This window comes from Rhinopithecus bieti, unplaced genomic scaffold (genome assembly GCF_001698545.2).
Source record: "Rhinopithecus bieti isolate Rb0 unplaced genomic scaffold, ASM169854v2 scaffold_9899, whole genome shotgun sequence".
In the NCBI taxonomy this organism is placed as follows: Eukaryota; Metazoa; Chordata; class Mammalia; order Primates; family Cercopithecidae; genus Rhinopithecus; species Rhinopithecus bieti.
This window is the reverse complement of record NW_016806979.1, coordinates 4,390,863-4,412,547: the sequence shown is the minus strand read 5'-3', so window position 1 is coordinate 4,412,547 and position 21,685 is coordinate 4,390,863. Positions and strand designations below refer to the sequence as shown.

Here is a 21,685-nt window from a genome sequence, read left to right as displayed (position 1 = left end):
GGGTGCCTGTAGTCCCAGCTACTCGGGAGGCTGAGGCAGGAGAATGGCATGAACCCGGGAGGCGGAGCTTGCAGTGAGCTGAGATCGCGCCACTGCACTCCAGCCTGGGCAACAGTGCAAGACTCTATCTAAAAAAAAAAAAAAGAAAATATATATATATATATACACACACACACACACACACACACCCCACACACACACCCACCAAACTTTCTATAAAACAAAGGAAAATTACTTTTAATATTGATTGCACATTGATATAACTTAATAAAATGTATTACTTTAATTGATCTCAAAGGAACTACTATGAAATAAATGTGCATCTATGGCTATTTTATATTTCTAGACAGCACAGAGTTGGAATAACATCTCTACTTGAGAGCATAGTTAGGTTACACATAACTTCCCTCTGCCCGTGGCATTAAAACTTAATCTACCACATTCAAAGAACAATTACTTTCCCCAGATATTTCATAAAAATCACAAGAAGGTAGAAGCAATAGACTACAGTGAAGCCTACAGAGTGGGTTAATTAGCTACATTAGAAAAGCCAAATTTTCCTTTTTTTTTTTAACCTAGTTTTTCCCCATCCTTCTCTAAAAAAGTGTGTTTTTTAAACATCTCAAAATCCAAAATAAGAAATGCATTTTAGTCCAGGCCTGGTGGCTCACGCCTGTAATCCCAGCACTTTGGGAGGCCAAAGCGGGCAGACTGCTTGAGCCCAGGAGTTTGAGACCAGCCTGGGCAACATGGTGAAACCCTGTCTTTACTTAAAACACACAAAAATTAGCTGGGCATGGTGGCATGCGACTATAGTTCCAGCTACTCGGAGGGGGCTGAGGTAGGATTGCTTGAGCCTGGGGTGCAGAAGTTGCGGTGAGCCAAGATGGCACCACTGCACTCCAGCCTGGGCAACAGAGCCAGACCTGGTTAAAAAGAAAAAAAAAAAAAAATAAGAGAGAGAGAGAGAAAAGAAAGAAGAAAAGAAATGCATTTTGTCTCATGACCCAATCTCCACCATACATAAAAGTATCAAAAATAATACCTCACCATGTGAAATGCATTGATATTTTCTGTTATTTCACTGTGAGCTTTATTAACAGTGGCTTAGTCCAGTAAACTGATTTTATGGCTGCGTGTGGTAGTTCACACCTGTAATCCCAACACTTTGGGAGGCTGAGGTGGGTGGATTACCTGAGGTAAGGAGTTCGAGACCAGCCTGGCCAACATGGTGAAACCCCATCTCTACCAAAAACACAAAAAATTAGCCAGGCGTGGTGGTGAACACCTGTAATCCCAGCTACTCGGGAGGCTGAGGCAGAAGAATCGCTTGAAGCCGGGAGGTGAAGGTCGCGGTGAGCCAAGATCATGCCATTGCACTCCAGTCTAGGCAACAAGAGGAAAACTCTGTCTCCAAAAAAATAATGATTAAAAATTTAAAAAATTGGCCGGGCGCGGTGGCTCAAGCCTGTAATCCCAGCACTTTGGGAGGCCGAGACGGGCGGATCATGAGGTCAGGAGATCGAGACCATCCTGGCTAACACGGTGAAACCCTGTCTACTAAAAAATACAAAAAACTAGCCAGGCAAGGTGGCGGGCGCCTGTAGTCCCAGCTACTTGGGAGGCTGAGGCAGGAGAATGGCATAAGCTTGCAGTGAGCTGAGATCCGGCCACTGCACTCCAGCCTGGGCGACACAGCGAGACTCCGTCTCAAAAAAAAAAATTGTTTTTAATTATTTCATAATCAATTAGGTAATTGTATAATTACCTAATATACTGAGTCCTGTGGTTTGAAAAACACTCTTCCTTTAGAGGCTGGAAGAGACAACCACTCTCAAGATCCCAACAGACCAACTAAATCCAACTCAGGTCACCTTGACAAGAGTGGGCTTTATATTGTGTCCCTGAGAACTCAAGGGTGATCACTCAGGTGTGTGTACTGGAGGATGGAGCCTTAAATAAGATCACCTACACACCTGCACTCCAGTCCCATTCCTGTGTCAAGATCCAGGCTTTCAGCTCAGCAATCCATCAGCATTATACGGATTCTAACTCTGCACCGCCCCCCGAAACCCACCACCCCACAAGCTTCTTCCCAGGCTGAACAGTTCTCCCAAAATTTAAAAAAAAAAAAACTATTAAAATGGCTGCTTCAGGAAAAGCTAGACAAATAAGTGAGCTCTGGTTAAGGCAAAAGCCGTTTTTGAAAAACAACATCAACTCTACGGATACGTACACCATTCTAGAGAAAAGCATGCTTAAAGCAGTTCATTTCAATTGTTCTGTGCTTCACAGACCAGAAAAATTTCCAGTCCAAGTAGAAGACCCCTTTAAGAAATTAATTTCCTCAGGTTCTAGAAGATACATATTCATTCCAATATAACATGGTTTTGAAATTAAGGCAACATTCATTTTTTAAAACAGCTGCTCCACAAGAGGCTCAATAATTGGGATTTGATTTTGAAGCTACAGAGCTGGCTTAACCAGATCATCAATATATCTCTACTCAATAGAAGGAAGACTAAATCCAAGGTCCATATAATGAGGCTGATGAAAAACAGGGCAATTGTATAAAAAAATTCCTCTCTCAGGACTGCTATATACCCTGAGAAGACAACTTTTATCATTCTAAACTGGAAACTCTTAATCGGTGCTTTCTTTTCAGAATCTGAGCACTCGACCTTTCTGGGTTTAATATTCACACATGACAAGTTTTCCGGAAGAACACAATCTAGCTTCTGTATTATAAATGCAAAAAGCCCTTCTAGTCCTCTGCCTTCCAAGAGATTTTAAAATAGTAAAGGAATAGGCCAGGCGCGGTGGCCCACGCTTGTAATCCGAGCACTTTAGGAGGCTGAGAAGGGTGGATCACCTGAGGTCAGGAGTTCGAGACCAGCCTGACCAACAAGGTGAAATCCCGTCTCTACTAAAAATACAAAAATTAGCTGGGCATGGTGGTGCGTACCTGTAATCCCAGCTACTTGGGAGGCTGAGGCAGAAGAATTGCTTGAACTCGGGAGGTGGAGGTTGCAGTGAGCCAAGATGGCAACACTGCACTCCAGCCTGGGCAACAGAGCAGGACTCCATCTCAAAAAAATAAAAAAATTTAAAAAAAAAAAGTAAAGGAATAAAAAAATCCATAAACCTACAATATCAAAGAGTACATAGAGAAGGGCCATCAGAAGAGATTTCAACAAATTTCCAGAACAGAGAAAGGAAAGAAACAGTGCTAAGTGCTAATATCTTCTAGAATAAAAACTCCACAAAGGCAGGGACACTGCATGCCTTGTATACTGTTGTTTGTGGCACCCAGCACAGGGCCTAGCACACTAGGGATTTCACACACACACGCGTGCACGCGTGTGCGAACACAGCTGACTTTCTCATGAGCAGACAAGCGTGGAGCTGGTGTCTAGGGTAAAGCCTCCATACGTGGACAGCGGAGACCTAAGAGGACCCTACCCCCAAGCAGGCTCTTGCCCACTCGCCCTGAAGCCAAGCCTCTCTGCCCACAAGGCCCAGCCATGCACAGAGCTTCCGCTGAACACATCTGCTGCTTCACTCTTACACTTACAGAGATAACCACACCTACGCCAGGAGTGAGAAAGGGCAAGACAGGGAACAGAAAGCTCACCCTAGAGCAAACAGAGATCATTAAGGGAAAAAAGAAAGAAAGAAACAAAAACCTTTAAAAGAACAGAGGACTCTGGAAAAGGGACAATTACAGGAAAAGAACACAGCCTTGCAAATCAAACCTACTTTTGTCCCCCACATCAAAAAAGTCAACAAAGGATTAAAGATAAAGTTGGGGCATTCTTGTAGAACAAAGAGGCTTGAAAATACAAGCAAACCTGGAAATATAAGCAAAAAAATCAACTCGGTCGAATAAAAATATTTTTAAATCCCACAGAGAAATACTCATAGGAAAAATTCAGAAGTTCCAGGAATAAAGACGATCCTAAAACCTCCATGGGGGTTAAGGAGAGCGATTAATCAGACCACCCACGAGCGAAGATCTCGCTGGTGTCAGAATAAGAGTCCTCACACTAAAGACAGTGTAGTGGAGCTTTCAAAATTCTAAATGAAAATTATCTGAACCCCAAATTCTCAGTCAAGTAGGAGGGTAAAACAGACTCATTTCAGATACATAAGGATCAGAAAGTTTGCCTCCTGTGCACCCCTTCTGAAGAAGCTACTTCAGGAGCAAGATGTGGTTCAAGGAACGGGACTGACTCAGGAGCCTGAGGACAGCAAGGGCCATCACCTGTGATGGACACACAGCCATCAGACCAGGCCAGAGCAGGAAGCCAAGGGGCTGCCAGAGGAATGCCCTCACAGAGAATGAAATCAGACTCGAAACCAGAGAATGAAGGAGAAAGCAGCTGAGAACTGTGTGGTATCAACAGGCATCATTCGGTTTCCCCTCAAGAGAATAAAAAGGACTGGGAAACAGGAAAAACTAAACTACAGGAAATCACAGAAGAAATGAAACAAGCCCCTGAGTGGTGTCCTCTGGGCCATCAGGGGTGCTAGGAACAACTCCCTTTGAGTGTGCACCTGGCTCTAGGGTGGGTGGTATCTACATTCCTGTCATGGTGCTGATTGCTGGTGGTGAACTTTCAGAATCACCCTGTAGACAAAGCAGGAAAGACCAACTCGGGCTGGAGAAGGAGAAGCAAAGCTATCTGTTTCGGAGGTGAAGGAAGAGCTGACCAGTGTTTGAGGGAAGCGACGTGGAGACAGCAGCAGGGTCCCAAATGGTCCCCACAGCTTCCTCCTACAACACTGGTGACCAGAGGCATGGACAAGGATCATGAACAAGAAACCCACACTGTAAACATGCCAGCGGTAAAAATCCAGGAGTATAATTGTGATAAACTACCGAAACTGGACAGTGACAGAGGGAAGGAAGAGAATGGTGTGAACTGCATCCTCATCCATCATAGGTGGAAGGCAGGAGATAATCTTTGATTTTGACAAAATAATCACCAATTTAAGAATTTGCAGCACCCACCAGAAGACCTAAAAGCAGAAAAAAGTGCATGAAGAGTGGTTGCTTTGGGGAGTGGGTCTGGGAATACAGAGACAGAACATAGAAGCCCCTGAATACTTGCTTTAAAATACATACACATACGTACTATGACAATTTGAAAACAAAAGACTAAAAATGTTCAACTACAGTCACTAGAAAAGATAGCCCTTCTGTGTGCTTAGAGTCAGACAGAAAACGCTTCTGGCCAATTTGTAGCCAGAATAAATAAGACATTTATCTACATTTATTTTGATCCAATCTCCTGACATTTGCCACATGACTGCTAAATTCCTTCTCCATTCCATACTTACTAACTTTAAATCATAATGCTGCTTCCCTTCTGGCTCAACAAATCATTTAAGAACTTTACTTTAAAAGCTGATCTAGACCTCATTTTCTAGTGGAATTTTATTCTGAGATGAGGCAAAATCTAACATTTTAATAAAAGTGTTTTCCTCTGCACAAACTTAACAATGCAACATCAAATCTTTAATTCAACCCTTCATTCTCATGCTGCCCCAGAGAGAAAAAACATCCAAAGACAAAAAGCTTGATTTCATTCAGCAGCATAAAGAATCAACACTACTGCTGGAGAGCTGGAGGTGTGACTGATTCCTACAATCTGGGCTGGTGTCTTCAGGATGCTGTGAAGGCCACAGCTGGAACAAGAAAGGTGGTGGTCAGAAATACCCATGTCTACCTCACACCCGGGAGTTTCTGCGAAAGCACCGTCCGCACCCTGGGAAACCCGTGTATTCATGCCGCTTCTCTCCTGTGTAGCCATTAGGGTTAAACTGCAAAAGAACGGCTCAGATGGGCCAGATGGCAGCACAACAAACAGCTCCTCCCTCCCGCAACTGCCACGTGCTGCAGCCATGCTTATGTGCCAGGGAGGCGCCTGAACCCCTTGCTCTTTAAAAGAATGACCACTGGGGAGGGCAGCAGGTTGTCCCTGCCAGCAGCCTGAGCACAATGGAGACAAACCAGAGGGGGTGCTGCCCTGACACACCACCCGCTCGCTCGCCCTCCTCGCCCATCGCCAGAGGGGCACCCAGAATCCATGCCCACAAAGGTTAATCTGCAAGGTGTCCACTGGCAGTCAGGGGGACGGTCCAGCAGCAGCCCCATCACCATTCCTTCAAGGGTTCCAATTTAATGAAGGGGATTAAAGTGACAAAAACAACAAGGCGCTATTGTGCTTGGCTGTGAATAGGAAAGCCACACAAGGGAAGCTTTCATTTATTTATTTATTTAAATGTTGCTTTGCAGATTTTAACAGTCGGCAGAAACCCAGAGCTGAAATGGGTTCCAGCCAGCGCATACAAAGGAGGACTGTCTTAAAGGGACAGAGCCCTCTTTCCAAGCCAGAGGACGATACATGAGCACATGGCGGGCTTTAGTCTAAAACCCTGCAACTCGTGCTCCACCGGCCACAGGCAGATGCCTGGGGATACGCCACGAAGTTCCATGGAAAACGCAGCTCTCTGACAGCAAGTTCTGCTTGGCAGACACATAGCAGCTGCCAGGACCACACTGTCCTAAATCCCCGTGGGTACCGTCAAATGAACGTGTCCAAGGCATACTTTAGGACCGAGACATCTCTCTTTGAGGTCATCCAGCTACCACCAGATCCCTCTGCCTAGTTTTAAAATACTTCACTTGCCTTATTTTTTTCCACCATAATTATTAACCACCATCCTTCTTATACCCTCTGCCTTTCAATGGATAAAAAGGTCCATATCTGAACCAACAATGCAGGGAAACATTTTATAAAGTAATTAAGCAGTGAGCCCTCATTTGCAGAGAAGGTAACTATACAAAAGATAACTACCTTAGTCAGAGCTGCCCCCAGGCCAAGGAGGTCATTGCCATTTCCCTTTCATCCCCTCCAGCTGGCCTGCTGCCAACAGGTGCCCTCCTGCTAATCACGGCCACATCACTTTACAGGCCTGGAAGTTTCATAAACACCGAACACACACACACACACACACACACACACACACTCTCCCCACCCCGACTCTGTTAACCTTAAGCTCTGCCTAAAACAGCAGCAGCAGTAGTGAAATAAAAGCACCCAGCTTTTCTACAGCCTCAACAGAAACTGCCACCTGCTCAGAGGAGAACAACTGGCTATTTACAAACCAGGCTTTGGGATCAAAAGCGCACATCTGGGAAACCACCTTGTTCCTCCAACCTCCAAAGATACAGTGATCACAGTGTGAGGGGTAAGAAACTCCAAATGTCCTGAGCACTGGTTCCAGTATTCAGCACTTACTCGCCACATACCTGTGTCAATCCTACCAGTTAGACCCAAAACAAAACAGCGCGTTCACCTCCCTCTGCACTACCCTATGGGTGTAAGTCATTTTGTCTCCCAGAAAATTCCAGTGACTTATAATTTGAAAAACTTCAAAATACTGGAAAGAACTCAGGCTTTGGAGACATACCAGTGTTCAACAAACTGCTAATCTCTTTGGGCCTCGGTTTTGTCCATCTGTAAAATGGCACTGCAGTTAACACAGTTGTGCTACTGTTAGCATTGCTGTTAGGAATGCGTGATGGAAAAGATAAAACAGCGACCACAAGTTGGTGCCCAACAAATGCTAAATGTCTTTCTTTTATCTGTATACCCAATTAATCTTCCTCTTTCGCTTCTTTCTAACAATGTCATCCTTGACTCATTCAGCCTACACTTACTGCTTGCCTACTAGGTGGAAGGCAGCGGGGGCACAACACTGAAGAGACAGATCTGGTGCCTTCCGGCAGGAGCAGTAGTCCCTGGAAGCATCCACTGAGAAGGTGATGACTTCAGGTGTGCGTGTTAACGAGGGCTCATGCACAAGGCTGTAGGAATTCACAGCATGGGTGCCTCACCCAACTTCTGGGACGGATCTGCGGACTGCCACTCTATGGGTAGTGGCCTTGGGTCCTAAACCTAGCTTGGGGCCACACTCACCAGGTGGATGACCCTGGGCAAGTTACTTCGGCTATCTGTGCCTCCAAGCAAACGGCAAGCTAAGAGGTTGCTTCCAGAGCAGGATACTGTTTAAAATAACTACAGCTTTTATATCACATGGGGACACACAAATAACCCACAATAATACAAAATCTGGTAAGTTAAAAACTATAGGGTAAGAAGGCAGTGCTGTGAGGCATGGCTAACAACTGCAGGTAAGGCAGCAAACAAGAAAAACAACAGTCGAGCAGTCAAAGATAAAGTTCTTACAGATCATTACTACAAGTGGAGAAAGGGTTGGTTTAGGGGAATTTTTTTCCCCTCACTGAGAAAAGCAATTTTCCACTTTCACAAACCTCCATGCTGACATTACAAATACGTGGGGTCAGATCTTTAAAGTAGGGATAAGAATGCAACCAAAATTCAGTGTATCTTTCAGGTAAAATGTAACAGAAGAGGGATGTAACAGCTGTAATGATACTAGGGTTTTACTGGAAGCCTGAAATTTTGAGACAGTCCTCAGGATAACTGTTAGAATCAGGGGATGAAGAAAGATGGATGCAGCAAAGGGGAGTGACTAGAGCAGGAGGCCCAGGTGACACTTTCTGCCAATAATACACTGAAGAGTTCACACCTTCACACAGTCTATCTACTTTGGGAAACCAATTAAGTTTCCCACCCACTGAGTCAGAAACACAGAAACACTTTTCAAACTTAGTACCTTAAAAAGGAAGGAAATTCTAATGTATGCTACAACATGGATGAACCTGGAGGACATTAAGCCAGTCACAAAAGGGCAAATACTGAAGGATTCCACTGATAAGAGGCCCCCTGGAGTAGTCAAACTACCATAGAGACAGACAGTGGGATGGATACTGCCAGGGGCTGGGGAGAAGGGGAATGGGAGAGTGAGGGTTTAAGGCTGGGTTCCAGTTTTGCATGATGATAAAGTTCTAGAGATTGGGTTGCACAATAATGTGAACGTATGAATGTACTACTGAACTTAACATGCTGAAGATGGTACATTTTTTGTTATATGTATTTTACCACCATCAAAAATAAAGGCCTGGCATGGTGGCTCATGCCTATAATACCCCTAGCAGTTTGATTTTTTTTTTTTTTTTTTTGAGATGGAGTCTTGCTCTGTCATCCAGGCTGGAGTGCACTGGCATGATCTCAGCTCACTGCAACCTCCGCCTCCCAGGTTTATACAATTTTCTTGCCTCAGCCTCCCCAGTAGCTGGGACTATAGGTCCCCGTCACCACACCCAGCTAATTTTTGTATTTTTAGTAGAGACGTGGTTTCATCATGTTGGTCAGGCTGGTCTCAAACTCCTGACCTCAGGTGATCAACCTGCCTCAGCCTCCCAGAGTGCTGGAATTACAGACGTGAGCCATTGTGCCTGGCCATCCCCAGCACTTTGAGAGGCTGAGGGAGGGACATGGCTTGAGCTCAGGAGTTTGAGACCAGGTGACATGGCAAAACCCCGTCTCTACAAAAAATACAAAAGTTAGCCAGGTATGGTGGCACGCACTTGTAGTCCCAGCTACTTAGGAGGCTGAGGTGCAAGGATCGCATAAGCCCTGGAATGTGGAGGTTGCAGTGAGCCCAGATTGCACCACTGCATCCAGCCTGGGTGACGGAGTAAGACCCTCTCTCAAAAAAATAAAAATATAAAATAAACAAAAATTTCACAGCAATATTCTAACTTCCCTGTCTGCTTACCTTAGTCCCTTTCCCAAGAAACTATGATTTGACTTTTGTGTAGTGCATTTTAAAATAAACATCTCACCATCAACTTGCAGCCTAAGAGATTTTTAAAAGAATTTACAGCTGGGCGTGGTGGCTCACACCTGGAATCCTAGCACCGTGGGAGGCCAAGGCAGCTGGATCACTTGAGGCTGCAGGAGTTCGAGACCAGCCTGGCCAACACGGTGACACCCTGTCTCTACTAAAAATACAAAAATTAGCCAGCATGGTGGCATGCACCTGTAGTTCCAGCTACTCGGGAGGCTGGGGCAGGAAAATCGCTTGACTTTGGGAGGTGGAGGCTGCAGTGAGCCGAGATCGCGCCACTGAACTCCAGCTCGGGCGACAGAGCAAAACTCCGTCTCAAAAAAAATAAATAAAAATAAAATTTATACACGCTACCCAGGACCAAAAAAAGTTAAATTATCAAGAAGCTAGCAGAAATGTATTCAACATAAAGGCAGAGGTGCCTTCCAGCAAATTGCCGATATGAGTATTTAGACTATTCTAATTTAAATTCCTTTCATGCAAAAACTACCCAGTTTCCCCACTAAGTCTATTAAAGATTTTTAAAGGCCAGGCGTGGTGGCTCATGCCTGTAATCCCAGCACTTTGGGAGGCTGAGGCGGGTGGATCACAAGGTCAGGAGATCGAGACCATCCTGACTAACACAGTGAAACCCTGTCTCTACTAAAAATATAAAAAGTTAGTCAGGCGTGGTGGCGGCACCTGTAATCCCAGCTACTTGGGAGGCTGAGGCAGGAGAATGATGTGAACCCGGGAGGTGAAGGCTGCAGTGAGCCGAGATCATGCCACTGCACTCCAGCCTGGGCGACAGAGCAAGACTCCATCTCAAAAAAAAAATAAAATAAAATAAAAAAGATTTTTATTACCACATTCTGCATTTTTAGGGAAGACTCATTCAGTCCTATTCTCAGTCTTGGAGACATCTCGCCTAACAGCTCCCCACGTTCAGAGGAGATGCTGCCTGGGCTTTTACTCATTGCTTTGTGACCTGGAGCAAACAATGACCTCTTCCAGCCTCAGTTTCCTCACTTATGTAATAAGAATGTCCTTCTCAACTACCTTATAAAAGGAAGGTATTGGCTGGGTGCAGTGGCTCATACCTGTAATCCCAGCACTTTGGGAGGCCGAGGCTGGTGGATCACTTGAGGTAAGGAGTTCGAGACCAGCCTGACCAACATGTTTCAACTCGGTCTCTACTTAAAAAAGACAAAATTAGCCGGGAGTGGTGGCACACACCTGTTATCCCAGCTACTTGGGAGGCTGAGGCAGGAGAATCGCTTGAACCTGGAAGGCAGAGGTTACAGTGAGACGAGATCGCGCCATTGCACTCCAGCCTGGGCAACAAAAGCAAAACTCCATCTCAAAAACCAAAAAAGTTATCAAAAAATTTAATTTAATAAATCCTAGAACTCAAAGACTTAGTTTGCATTTCAAGGTAGTAACAGAACCTAAGTGACAAAATTTTATCCTAAGAATTTGGTTTAGAAAATAAAGTTAACATCCGCTTTCAATAAAAGATAAAACTAGAAAACAACCATTTTAAGAAACTTAACCTTTTCTAAAAGCTCACAGTGACAACATCTGATATAGCTGGGGTTTCCCAGCAGCTTCTTTCTGGCACTCCACTGCTGTTTCAAAAGGATCCCAGGGACTGGATGCAGAGCTCCACAAGGAAGAACCATTTTCTACCCCTAGCCTCCTTGAGCCAAGCGGCATGCTCCTTCACTCCCCAGGGAAAGCCTGGAGTTCCCTCTTCCTCCAAAGAAGCCAAATCAGCTTGCTCGCCCGTCCTCCCAAGGGGACAGGCTCCTGTTCCCTGGGCGATGCTGCCACTCCCCGTGCCTGCCAGCTGCAACCACTGTCAGCTTGCACAGCTGGGCCACCACACCCCTTCCGTGTCCAAAATAGAGGCTTAGCGGCTTGAAAGTCAATTCTCTCTCACTTTACCCTCAGTGCCTAAAATCTATTTGTTTGCTAGTCCTTTGTAATGCTCTGGATTTTTCTGTACATTGAAATATTCTCCCTCAGTCTGACAGCTGGAAAGGACCCCTAGCATTAAATGCGATGTACAATTCCAACTCCTTTTCTATGTGTATCGATGGGAAGAGGGCTACTCGTGCCCAGGAAAGGTTCCCAAGTCCTTAATGAGTAAAACAGGAACTCCATGGGCGGCAGGCATAGAGGGGAGATCACCCTGAATCTGTCCCTCTGCTTTCTGCCCCCCTATTTCAAACCTAATGGAAGCTGGACCAAGGAAATTGGCTACTGGCGTGTTTCTAAGTCTCAGGCCTAGAAGAAACTACACTGAATGCTTGGATACCTATCCAAAGGTGTAGTGGAAAAACCCTCAGAGAAGAGCACAGAATGCAGACCCAAAGGACAGACATGCAGAGAGACGGCCACGCACACATCAGCTCCTACTGCTGGCTGCTGGGTGGGAGAGGCAGGCAGGCAGCAACGCATAATGGGGAATCTGCTGACGGGGCTCCACACGCCATCCACCAGCCTCTTACCCACGGTGAGTCCCCTCTCCTGCGGCCCCAGTGTCCTGGCCAGCCCTGGGCAGCAACATCAAAGCCTCGGCAGGTCACAGCTCTCCGCGTCAGAGGCCATAGTGGCTCCGTGCAGCGACCCCAGAGTCCCAGGCTGCCGGGAGCTCCCACAGCTGTAGGTGCAGGGAGAGCCGGAGCAAGGACAGCATGTGTGCGCGAGCACAGCAGAGGCAGAGAAGAAGGTTTCCAGAGAAAACAAAAGCTGAGAGCACCGGCCCTGCAGGTGGAAAGACGCCGGGCCCAGTGGGGAAGGCTGGCGCGGAGCGCAGAGATGGAGGCGCAGAGCTGCAGCCCTAGCTGACGCTCCGAGAGTGTGCTGCTCCACTCCTCCAGGCTCATTTCCATGAATGCAGTCACAGCCAGCCCCTCCTACTATCCCCCATTCCCGGCCTCCCGGGGGGGAGGGGAGGCACCGCCAGCATTTGCACACAGGCTGCACTTGCTTTCCTCTCTCCCTCAGAAGCAAAAGCCCGATGCTGCTTTCACTGCAAGAATGCCAGCCTTACTCCAGATGCCCTCTCCTTACTGCATGGATAAACAAGAGACTGGATTAGGGGGTGGATGTTCTGTCACCCTAAAGGCACAAGCCTAGTCCTTCCCACTGCCCCGCATCAGGTCAGCAGGCACAGTGGCACTGACCAGACTGCTCCAGCACCATCCTGGAGGGGCTTCAGGAGGAGTATCCTTTGCTCCCTTCCTCCAGGGATCCCATGCCCTCCACTTCCACGAGGGACACTCCAGCCTTTTTACCAAGAAGGACTCGCCTCCTACCCAGTACACTTGCAGCCACCAATGGTTCTTTCTTCACCAGAGGCTGCTGCATCGCCTTTGAGGACACTTGCCTAATATCGGGTTGGAATATTAGGCAAGTGAAACTTGGGGATGATAATACAAGATGGCTGGTGACAAGAAATATGGCTACAGCCTGAGGGTAGCAGCTCTCAAACCTCAGAGGGCATGAGAATCACCAAGGGCACTTGTTAAACATGTAGATTTGGGACCCCAGTCCCAAAACCATGAACTCCAGAGACCCAGGCCCCTAAGTGATACAGAATACAAGGTTACTGCAGACCACACACAGCCATACAGCTTTTGACTAAGAAGGGAGGAAGTATTTTTTAAACAACTCTAAAATAACCAAGGAGAGAAAGTAAAAGGGAAATCACTGTGCTAGAGCGGGCTTCTTCAGTCTGGGCATTACTGGCATAGGAAGCAGGTCACTCTTTGTGGCAGGGCTTCCCTGTGCATTGCAGGGTGCTTAGCTGTGTCCCTGGCCTCTACCCACTAGGTGCCAGCAGCACCCCCATCCTGCTTCCCCACAACCAGGTGTGACAACCAAAAAGGTCTCCAGGCATTGCTGAATGTCCCCGTGGGGCAAAACTGAACTGGTTAAGAACCACTGCTCTAGATAAACAATGGAAGAGGGGTGGGAATCCTAAAACACTCCCATACCCTCCCTCCTTTCCAGTCTCCTGCCATTAGGAAATCACCTTGGAAGGCACCCACCCCTCCGCAAGCCCTGCCTCCACTGCCATGCCATGGGGGTTGGGCTGGCTGGGGAATGCGGACAGACGTCCTCATCACCAGGCAGTGCCACCAGGCCTGACCCAAATACCCTGGCTCTGCGTTGCAGCCTGTCTTTTAAGAAACAGCCATAGTGTGGACAATTTCCTTTTAGCATCAAGAGAGTAGTACTCATTTAAAACAATCATACTAAGTTCATGAAAAACAAATTCTAAAATTCTCCGTTCTACAAAATGTAGATTGAGAGTCCCAGTGCAACACGTCCCTGGGCCCCTGTCTTCCTCCTGCTCGCTGTCTAGTAAGCCATCCCACCTCTCCTCCTGGTCTGAGGAAGACTCCACTTTCCCTGGATCCACCAGAGTGCTCAGTTATGTCTCTTTGCTTCTTTCTTCTTGTTCAGAAGCTCATCCTTGCCATCCATCGAGTCTTACCTCCTACAGGGAGAACTCCGATTCCTCCAGCCATGCTCCCTGCTCAGTTCACACGTATTAACCATCACCTGATGACCTTCTTTTATCACTTGGTAAATAACCAGGTGATAAATTACATGACACAAACACACTCAGAGAAGACAGCCTGGACTATCCACGCTGGTTATCTACCACCATGTTTCCCAGGGATTTCACATGTATGTGGAATTAAGCTCTTGCTTTTCAGTAATATCTTGTACTGTAAATATTCTCATAGCACTTTTCATAGTCCTAAGGGCTGTCTTATTTTGAGGTGACATCACTGGTTTTTACACAGATACACATACACATATACACACTCTCTTCGGGGACTGAAAGAGCCCAGCAGGTGAGTTCTGACCCGTCACTCTCTACAGAAGGCTCAGTCATCATGTGCCAGGCTCACTATGGCTCTCCCTTTAACACGGCCAGCTTCCACTACGCCGACAGAGTGGATCACAGCCGGGGTTTACCTGCAGTGTGTGAACCTAGGCAAAGGCTTTAGCTTGACCTAGGCCAGAGACTGCAGGTGGCAAAAACCTGCACTTTCAGTTAATTCTAGGCACAGACAACATGAGAAAAGGATGTCAGCCGACAAAGAAGTTACAAAAAAAGCTGCAACCAAGAAGTCTGCAGTGTGGCCCTCCTCATATCTGAAGAAAACAGATGCCACAATATATACTCTGCACAATCCAGCTTATGAAACCACAGCCATCAGAGAGAATCACAGGAAACGACTGGCCACAGCAGGAATCTCAGGAATCCCAACAGAGAAAATGAACGCTTTAAAAAATAATTTCTCAGACTCATAATTCAACAATTTTTTAAAAAGTTCACTGCATGGAAACGAGGCCCCCTGTCAGTTACTGTGGAAGACACAATGCTGGAAAGACATGGTTTCGGCCCTCAAAGAGCTCATGTGTTACTATTCTTTTTAAAGAAAAAAGAAACGGGCAGCCCGTAAATGCCAAATAAATGCTGTCTGCAAGGTGCTATGCAGAGTGGGGGTCAGAGAAGAGCAGGGCCCAGGTTAGTCCAAGACGGCTCCATGCGAGAGCCTGGGAGAGGGCAGTCCAGACAGAGGTGGAAAGGGCGGCACAAGGGACAGAGTCTGGAAAAGCAAGCTCCAGGCAGACTGTGGTGCCTTTGAATTTGACACTGAGACAGTTGGATTCTATTCTGCTGTTGAGTTGGGACAAGAGATAAAGAAAGAAATTCTTCTGGAAGAGCAAGAAGCGGCAGCTAGGCGCCATGAGAAAGAAAAGGAACTGGAAGCTTCGCAGTAGTAGTCTTCACTGCACCGCGGTCAGCACTTCCATTTAGAAGTGGTAGCAAAGAAATAAGTGTTTTCTCACCCTACTCCAGCTCACAGCTTCAACTGCCATCCTTATCCAGCACTAACTCCCTAAACCGCTACTGACTTCCCATCCTCTTTCCAGTTCTGTGTCTCAGGTGCAAGGACAGCTGGAACCAGAAAGTGACCCTCTGACAAGTGTGCAAGGGAAATGTGCACCAATCGCTTTATTTCTAAAGCGGAAAATGAGGCACGAGGAATACATTCAAATCTCAACAGTTTCATCAGCATCCCAAACCCACGAATTCACAATGCTGCTCAAAGGTCCTCTCTGCCCATGAGGCGTCCCCAAACCCCAAATCACCTGGGCCACAGGCTCCAAGCACCACAGACATGATAAGCATAAAGCTTTTAGGCGAGTCAGGGTTCTCAATCTCCCCTCCTTCTGTGTCCCATGAAAACAGAGGCCTGGAGTTATTTGATTTTTTTCTTTAAACTCTATTCCACTCCCTATACTTAAAAATGCCTCATTATTCTTTAGTAAACGCTAAATTTACGCTAAGAGCATAAAATTCTTGTTCAAAGAAGCAAAAACTGGCATCTGTTCCTGCTCTGAGAAGGGCTTGAAGATCTCTTGAGAGGGAGGTCATTTCTACCTTCACCTCCAAATAGAAACAAACTGGCTCCCTGTTCCAGACATCACCCTTACCAGAGTTTCCCAGAGTCCGGGTTTGCAAAAGTTTGGGAGAAGTATAAGAAGGAGCTGATGAGGGCACCAGCCTTCCAAGTCACGGGCAGGCCCGCGGTACTAGCCCCCTGCCTCCACCTACCAGCAGGGCGAGGCTGGTACAGGCACGGCCGACCCAAGCCTCCTGGCCAGTGCATTCTTCCGGTGCCAACTCGGTGTGCTAGGAGGGCAGGCTTCTTCTCTGTCTTGGCTGCTGTCATAAGGCTGCTCTTGGACCGTCTCCCATCTCTTGCCCATGCAGTGGGCAGAACTTTAGGAGGAAGAAAGAGGAGACCTGTAGCAGGGGCAGCCAAGGAGAGCAATGAGGAGGAGCAGAAGGCAGGCCAAGCTCTGCACCTTTGAGATCCAGGTCAGCACACCTGCTCCAGAACTAGCTCAAGAGGTGCTGACCCGTGAAGAGAGCAGTGAGTCCCTGATATCATGAAGGTGTCCTATGGCCTCCCTCCATGACAAACGGATGCCCACCTCTAGGTGGCACGATATAGTTGGTTTCTCTGGACAAACTCTATTTTACCCCAAACACTGGTAAATCCTCCCCAAGCCAGGCTGGCTCCTGCAGTAGGGCCAGCCTCCCTAGACAGGAAAAAGAAACATGGAAAACAAAGGGGACCTGAGCAAAGGTAGAAAGACCCCAATAATGAAAGTTCTCGTACATATACCACGATGTTTAAAAGTATTATTTACGCCAGGCGTGGTGGCTCATGCCTGTAATTCCAGCACTTTGGGAGGTCGAGGTGGGCAGATCACCTGAGGTCAGGAGTTCAAGACCAGCCTGACCAACATGGTGAAACCCCATCTCTACTAAAAATACAAAATTAGCCGGGTGTGGTGGCCCATGCCTGTAATCCCAGCTACTTGGGAGGCTGAGGCAGAAGAATCACTTGAACCCAGGACGCAGAGGTTGCAGTGAGCCAAGACCGTGCCATTGCACTCCAGCCTGGGCAACGACAGTGAAACTCCGTCTCAAAAAAAATTATTTACATTACCAACATGATGTTTACAGAAGTATAATAAAAAGGATATTAAACTTCACATGGGAAAACATATATATGAGAACAGTCAGAAAAACACGAAGGGGAGAAAGGGTAATGTGAGGGTGTAGCTACCAGAGATTAAAGCACGTGAGGCTTCGGTAACTGAAGCTGCAACAGAAGAAAAAGACCAGAAAACAAACTCAAGCAATACTGAAACACACAGGCAGCACTCTGAATCGGTAAAGAAAACAGGATTATTCAGTCAAGGGTGCTGGGCAAATAAATAGCCAGCTAGCCACAAGCTGAGATGAATTCTAGCTTAATCAAAGATGTTAATGTAAAATAAAATCTGAATAATTCTAGAATAGAGCATGAATTAATACAGTCATAATATTGGCGAGTCTGTTCATTTGCGACACGACCATGAAAACCTTCTGAGTGAAAAATAATATCCCATAAGCCAAAACGTAACAACTAGGACAATAAATTCACAAAACATACGACAAAGGGTTAATATCTTTTTAAAAAATTAATTAACTTATTATTTTTAGAGAGAAGGTCTCGCTCTGTACCCAGGCTGGAGTGCAGTGGTGTGATCATAGCTCACTGCAGCCTCAGACTCCTGGCCTCAAGCGGTACTCCCATCTCAGCCTCCAGAATAGCTGGGACTAGAGGCGTGTGCCACCACACCTGGCTAGGGTTAACTTCTTTAAGTCACAAAGAAAGCAGCATAAAAATCAGTAAAACAAAGATGAATACAATGAGCAAAGGATATAAAAGGCAGATTACAAAAAGAGAAATACAAATGGTCACACAGAAAAAGATACTCACAGTCACTATGTGTTTAATGCAAATTAAAACATGAACAACATACCATTTTCCATTAGTCTGGCAGGAATCAGAATGCCAGATGACACAAAATACTGTCAGGGGAGTGGGCTACACAGGTAGTCTCCTGTGCTGCTGGGAGAGTATAAACTGGTACAACCTTTGGCACGAGCAAAACATAAAGAGCACATACCTTTCGATTTGATTGGAATCAAACTTAGGAATCTGATTCTTAAATTCCATTTAAGAATGGATATGCGCCCCAAATTCCAACAATTTTAAACTACCTAAGCACTATTTGGTAATTTAAAAGAATGAGGTGATTTGTAAATGCTAATATGAAAAGATCTCTAAGACACTGCTGGTGAAACAGGATAGCACAGAACACCTTCTCACAAGTAACACCTATGCTTGCTAAACACACAGGGAGCTTCTGAGAAGGACGTACCTGAAACTGCTAGCAGGAATCACCTTTCAAAGCAAGGACTGTGGAAGGAGAGTGGGGGAGGCTTGGACTCTTCCTTTTCTGCCTATCTGTATATCTGGATCCACAACTAACCCAAAATTTGATGTTGAAGTTTTTGTTCAAAGAAAATACAGAAATGCCCCCAGCCACTTACCCTTTGCTCAGACTGGCCCAATATTTCTATCATAGAAGAAACATCCTTGGATTCTGTTCTAATGCCCATGAGGTGCCTGTCGTAACTACACCCATTCTGTTGTGATTTCATCTGTGGTCTCTCATCTGAATTCTGTGACTCAGAATCCTGACTCTTCACAGAAAATACAAAGGGAAAGAGGCTTTAGACACCAGAAGGAAAGGCGTCAATAGTCACTGACTAGGCCGGGCGCGGTGGCTCAGGCCTGGAATCCCAGCACTTTGGGAGGCCGAGGCGGGCGGATCACGTGGTCAGGAGATCAAGACCATCCTGGCTAACACAGTGAAACCTCGTCTCTACTAAAAATCCCCCCCCAAAAAAAAAAAAAAATTAGCTGGGTGTGGCAGTGGGCGCCTGTAGTCCCAGCTATTCTGGAGGCTGAGGCAGGAGAATTGCGTGAACCCGGGAGACGGAGCTTTCAGTGAGCCAAGATCGCGCCACTGCACTCCAGCCTGAGCGACAGAGCGAGACTCCATCTCAAAAAAAAAACAGTTACTGACTCAAAAAAAGAAATTCACTGCATCTTTTTTTAGGTCAGAAGTTGAGCTTCCATGATTCTTCTGTAGAGGAAGGAAGAACATGATACAAGTTACAAAATTATTTTCTTTTTTTGTTGTTTTTTTGTTTTTTTTTTTGGGATGGGGTCTCGCTCCGTCGCCCAGGCTGCAGTGGCATGACCTCGGCTCACTGCAAGCTCCACCTCCCGGGTTTAAGTGATTCTCTGCCTCAGCCCCCCGAGTAGCTGGGACTACAGGCGCCGCCACCACGCCCGGCTTATTTTTTGTATTTTTAGTAGAGACGAGTTTCACCATGTTAGCCAGGAAGGTCTCGATCTCCTGACCTCGTGATCCGCTCGCCTCGGCCTCCCAAAGTGCTAGGATTACAGGTGTGAGCCACTGCGCTCGGCACAAAATTATTTTCTTATGGAAGAAATGAATGTGTCTGGGCGAGTCCTCACATACCAGTTGATCTACAGGACAGCAGAATCTGACTTTTCTATCTCCATTTTTCCCCTCGTGTATTACCTAGGTCTACAGAATCAAACACATCGCGCAGTCAGGAGAAAAACAAAAAGGTAACTAGGAATATATGAAGGCATGAGATCCTCGTAACTCAAAAGTGGCTGTTAAAACTTAAAATCCTCGCTGATTTGGGCTCAGTTTTCAGAGTCCTTCCCAGGAGCCACAGCAATGGCTTTCATTTACTGAACTGACCAGGGCTAGACTAGATAACTTCTAAGGCACCTCACAGCTTTAAGAGTCTGTGATTACACAACTGTTAGTGACTCTGTCCCAGTTAATTACTTAAGGGCTCCAGATGTAACACAAAACCCACAGGAATTCCCCATAAGTTGAAGTTCTTCAGAAGGTAAACAGGAGAAGATGGTGGCAGTTTTAAAGAGTCCTTTTCTAAAAAGGAAATCTTAGCTGGGCTGAAAACAGAAAGGCAGAGACAAGAACACTATAAATTCAGTAAAGCTGCCTTTGCAGGACTGTCAAAATCCAAGGGAAAAATGATAGATGGATACTACTAAAAATTTCCAGAAGGTCTAGCCCTCCATCTCTGATTTAACCAGCAGTAAACTGCTTGCAGGTTCTGTCAGCCTGCAGCCACACACATATTCCTGCGAACCCTCCTGAAGCACAGGGAGGGGTGGATGAAAATGGGAATCTCTCCTGTTTCCTAGGGCCACTCCTGCTCCAACTCTGCCTCCTATCTGCATCTACGGCCCCTGACTCTGTCCTCCCTTCAGCTGACCACACTGCAGGCTGATAAAGGCTCTTCATGCCCAGACCTGTGCCTCCCAAGACCTACGATACCTGCCTTTTCTCTCCACCGATACTGACTTCTTAGAAAATTCCACCTGCTGCCTTCCACATTCCCTCCTGTCTAATCAGACTTTGGGTCTTGACCCCCCACAGCCAGTCCTGTGCCTTCATATTCCATAATGAAGAGAGAACTTGAGAGGCTACAGAAAGACTCAGACAATGGGTAAGGGTCAGCTTTCTTCAAAGGGGCAGAATCCAAGCTCTTGTTTCTATTCACCTTCATTAAGAAGAAAGGGCAGTTCTAATCCTCTGTATAATACCATGAGCATTCATCTCCGGTGTACTCAACAGGAAAGCCTATAAAATTCAAACCAGAGTGAATCCTCTTCAAAACTTGTCACAGCAGATGGTGATACAGGTTTCTTGTTACGATGTATGCTCTGTACAATGCCAAACATGCTCCTGCTCAAAAATAAAGATGTAACCATTTTTGATTCGGCAAAATACAAAATCCATAAGGAAGGGAGTGAGAAATATCTAGGGGGATATGAATTGATAGTTACAGCACCTCAGCTCTTCCTGCAAACACCTCAACCTAAGCAATTTGTCCAACTAGAGACTACCACAATCGCATGGCACACATTAAAACATGGGATAACTGCTGGGCATGGTGGCTAACGCCTGTAATCCCAGCACTTTGGGAGGCCGAGGCAGGTGGATCATGAGGTCAAGAGATAGAGGCCATCCTGGCCAACATGGTGAAACCCTGTCTCTACTAAAAACACAAAAGTTAGCCGGACGTGGTGGCATGTTCCTGTAGTCCCAGCTACTCGGGAGGCTGAAGCAGGAGAATCACTTGAACCTGGGAGGCAGAGGTTGCAGTGAACCAAGATCACACCACTGCACTCCAGCCTGGCAACAGAGTAAGACTCCATCTTAAAAAAAAAAAAAAAAAATCCCAACTCTGCCACATACTAGTTGTATGACTCTGTGCGGACCAATTAGCAGGTTGGGCCTTGGTTGCCTCACTTGTATAATGGGAATAAGAGTCTCTGCCTCTCAGAGTTGTGAGGACACAGGATGCATCACTGTTAGTGAGTAGTAAGCACTCACTAGAGTGAGT

At 46.3% G+C, this 21,685-nt stretch overlaps 1 protein-coding gene across 5 annotated transcripts in view; it reads right to left on the bottom strand.

Annotated features, from left to right (window-relative positions):
* Positions 1-21,685, bottom strand: part of CYTH1 (cytohesin 1) — a 112,728-nt gene that overhangs the window by 37,057 nt on the left and 53,986 nt on the right. The window contains exon 1 of one of the 5 annotated variants that reach the window (XM_017879365.1): positions 16,415-16,606. The exons of 3 other annotated variants lie outside the window; for them this stretch is intronic. In XM_017879365.1, coding sequence (XP_017734854.1) covers positions 16,415-16,532 — 118 coding nt within the window. In that variant the 5' untranslated portion in view covers positions 16,533-16,606. Of the gene's footprint in view, positions 1-12,278; positions 12,810-16,414; positions 16,607-21,685 lie in introns of those variants that run through there. One more of the 5 variants, XM_017879369.1, reaches the window with a different exon arrangement.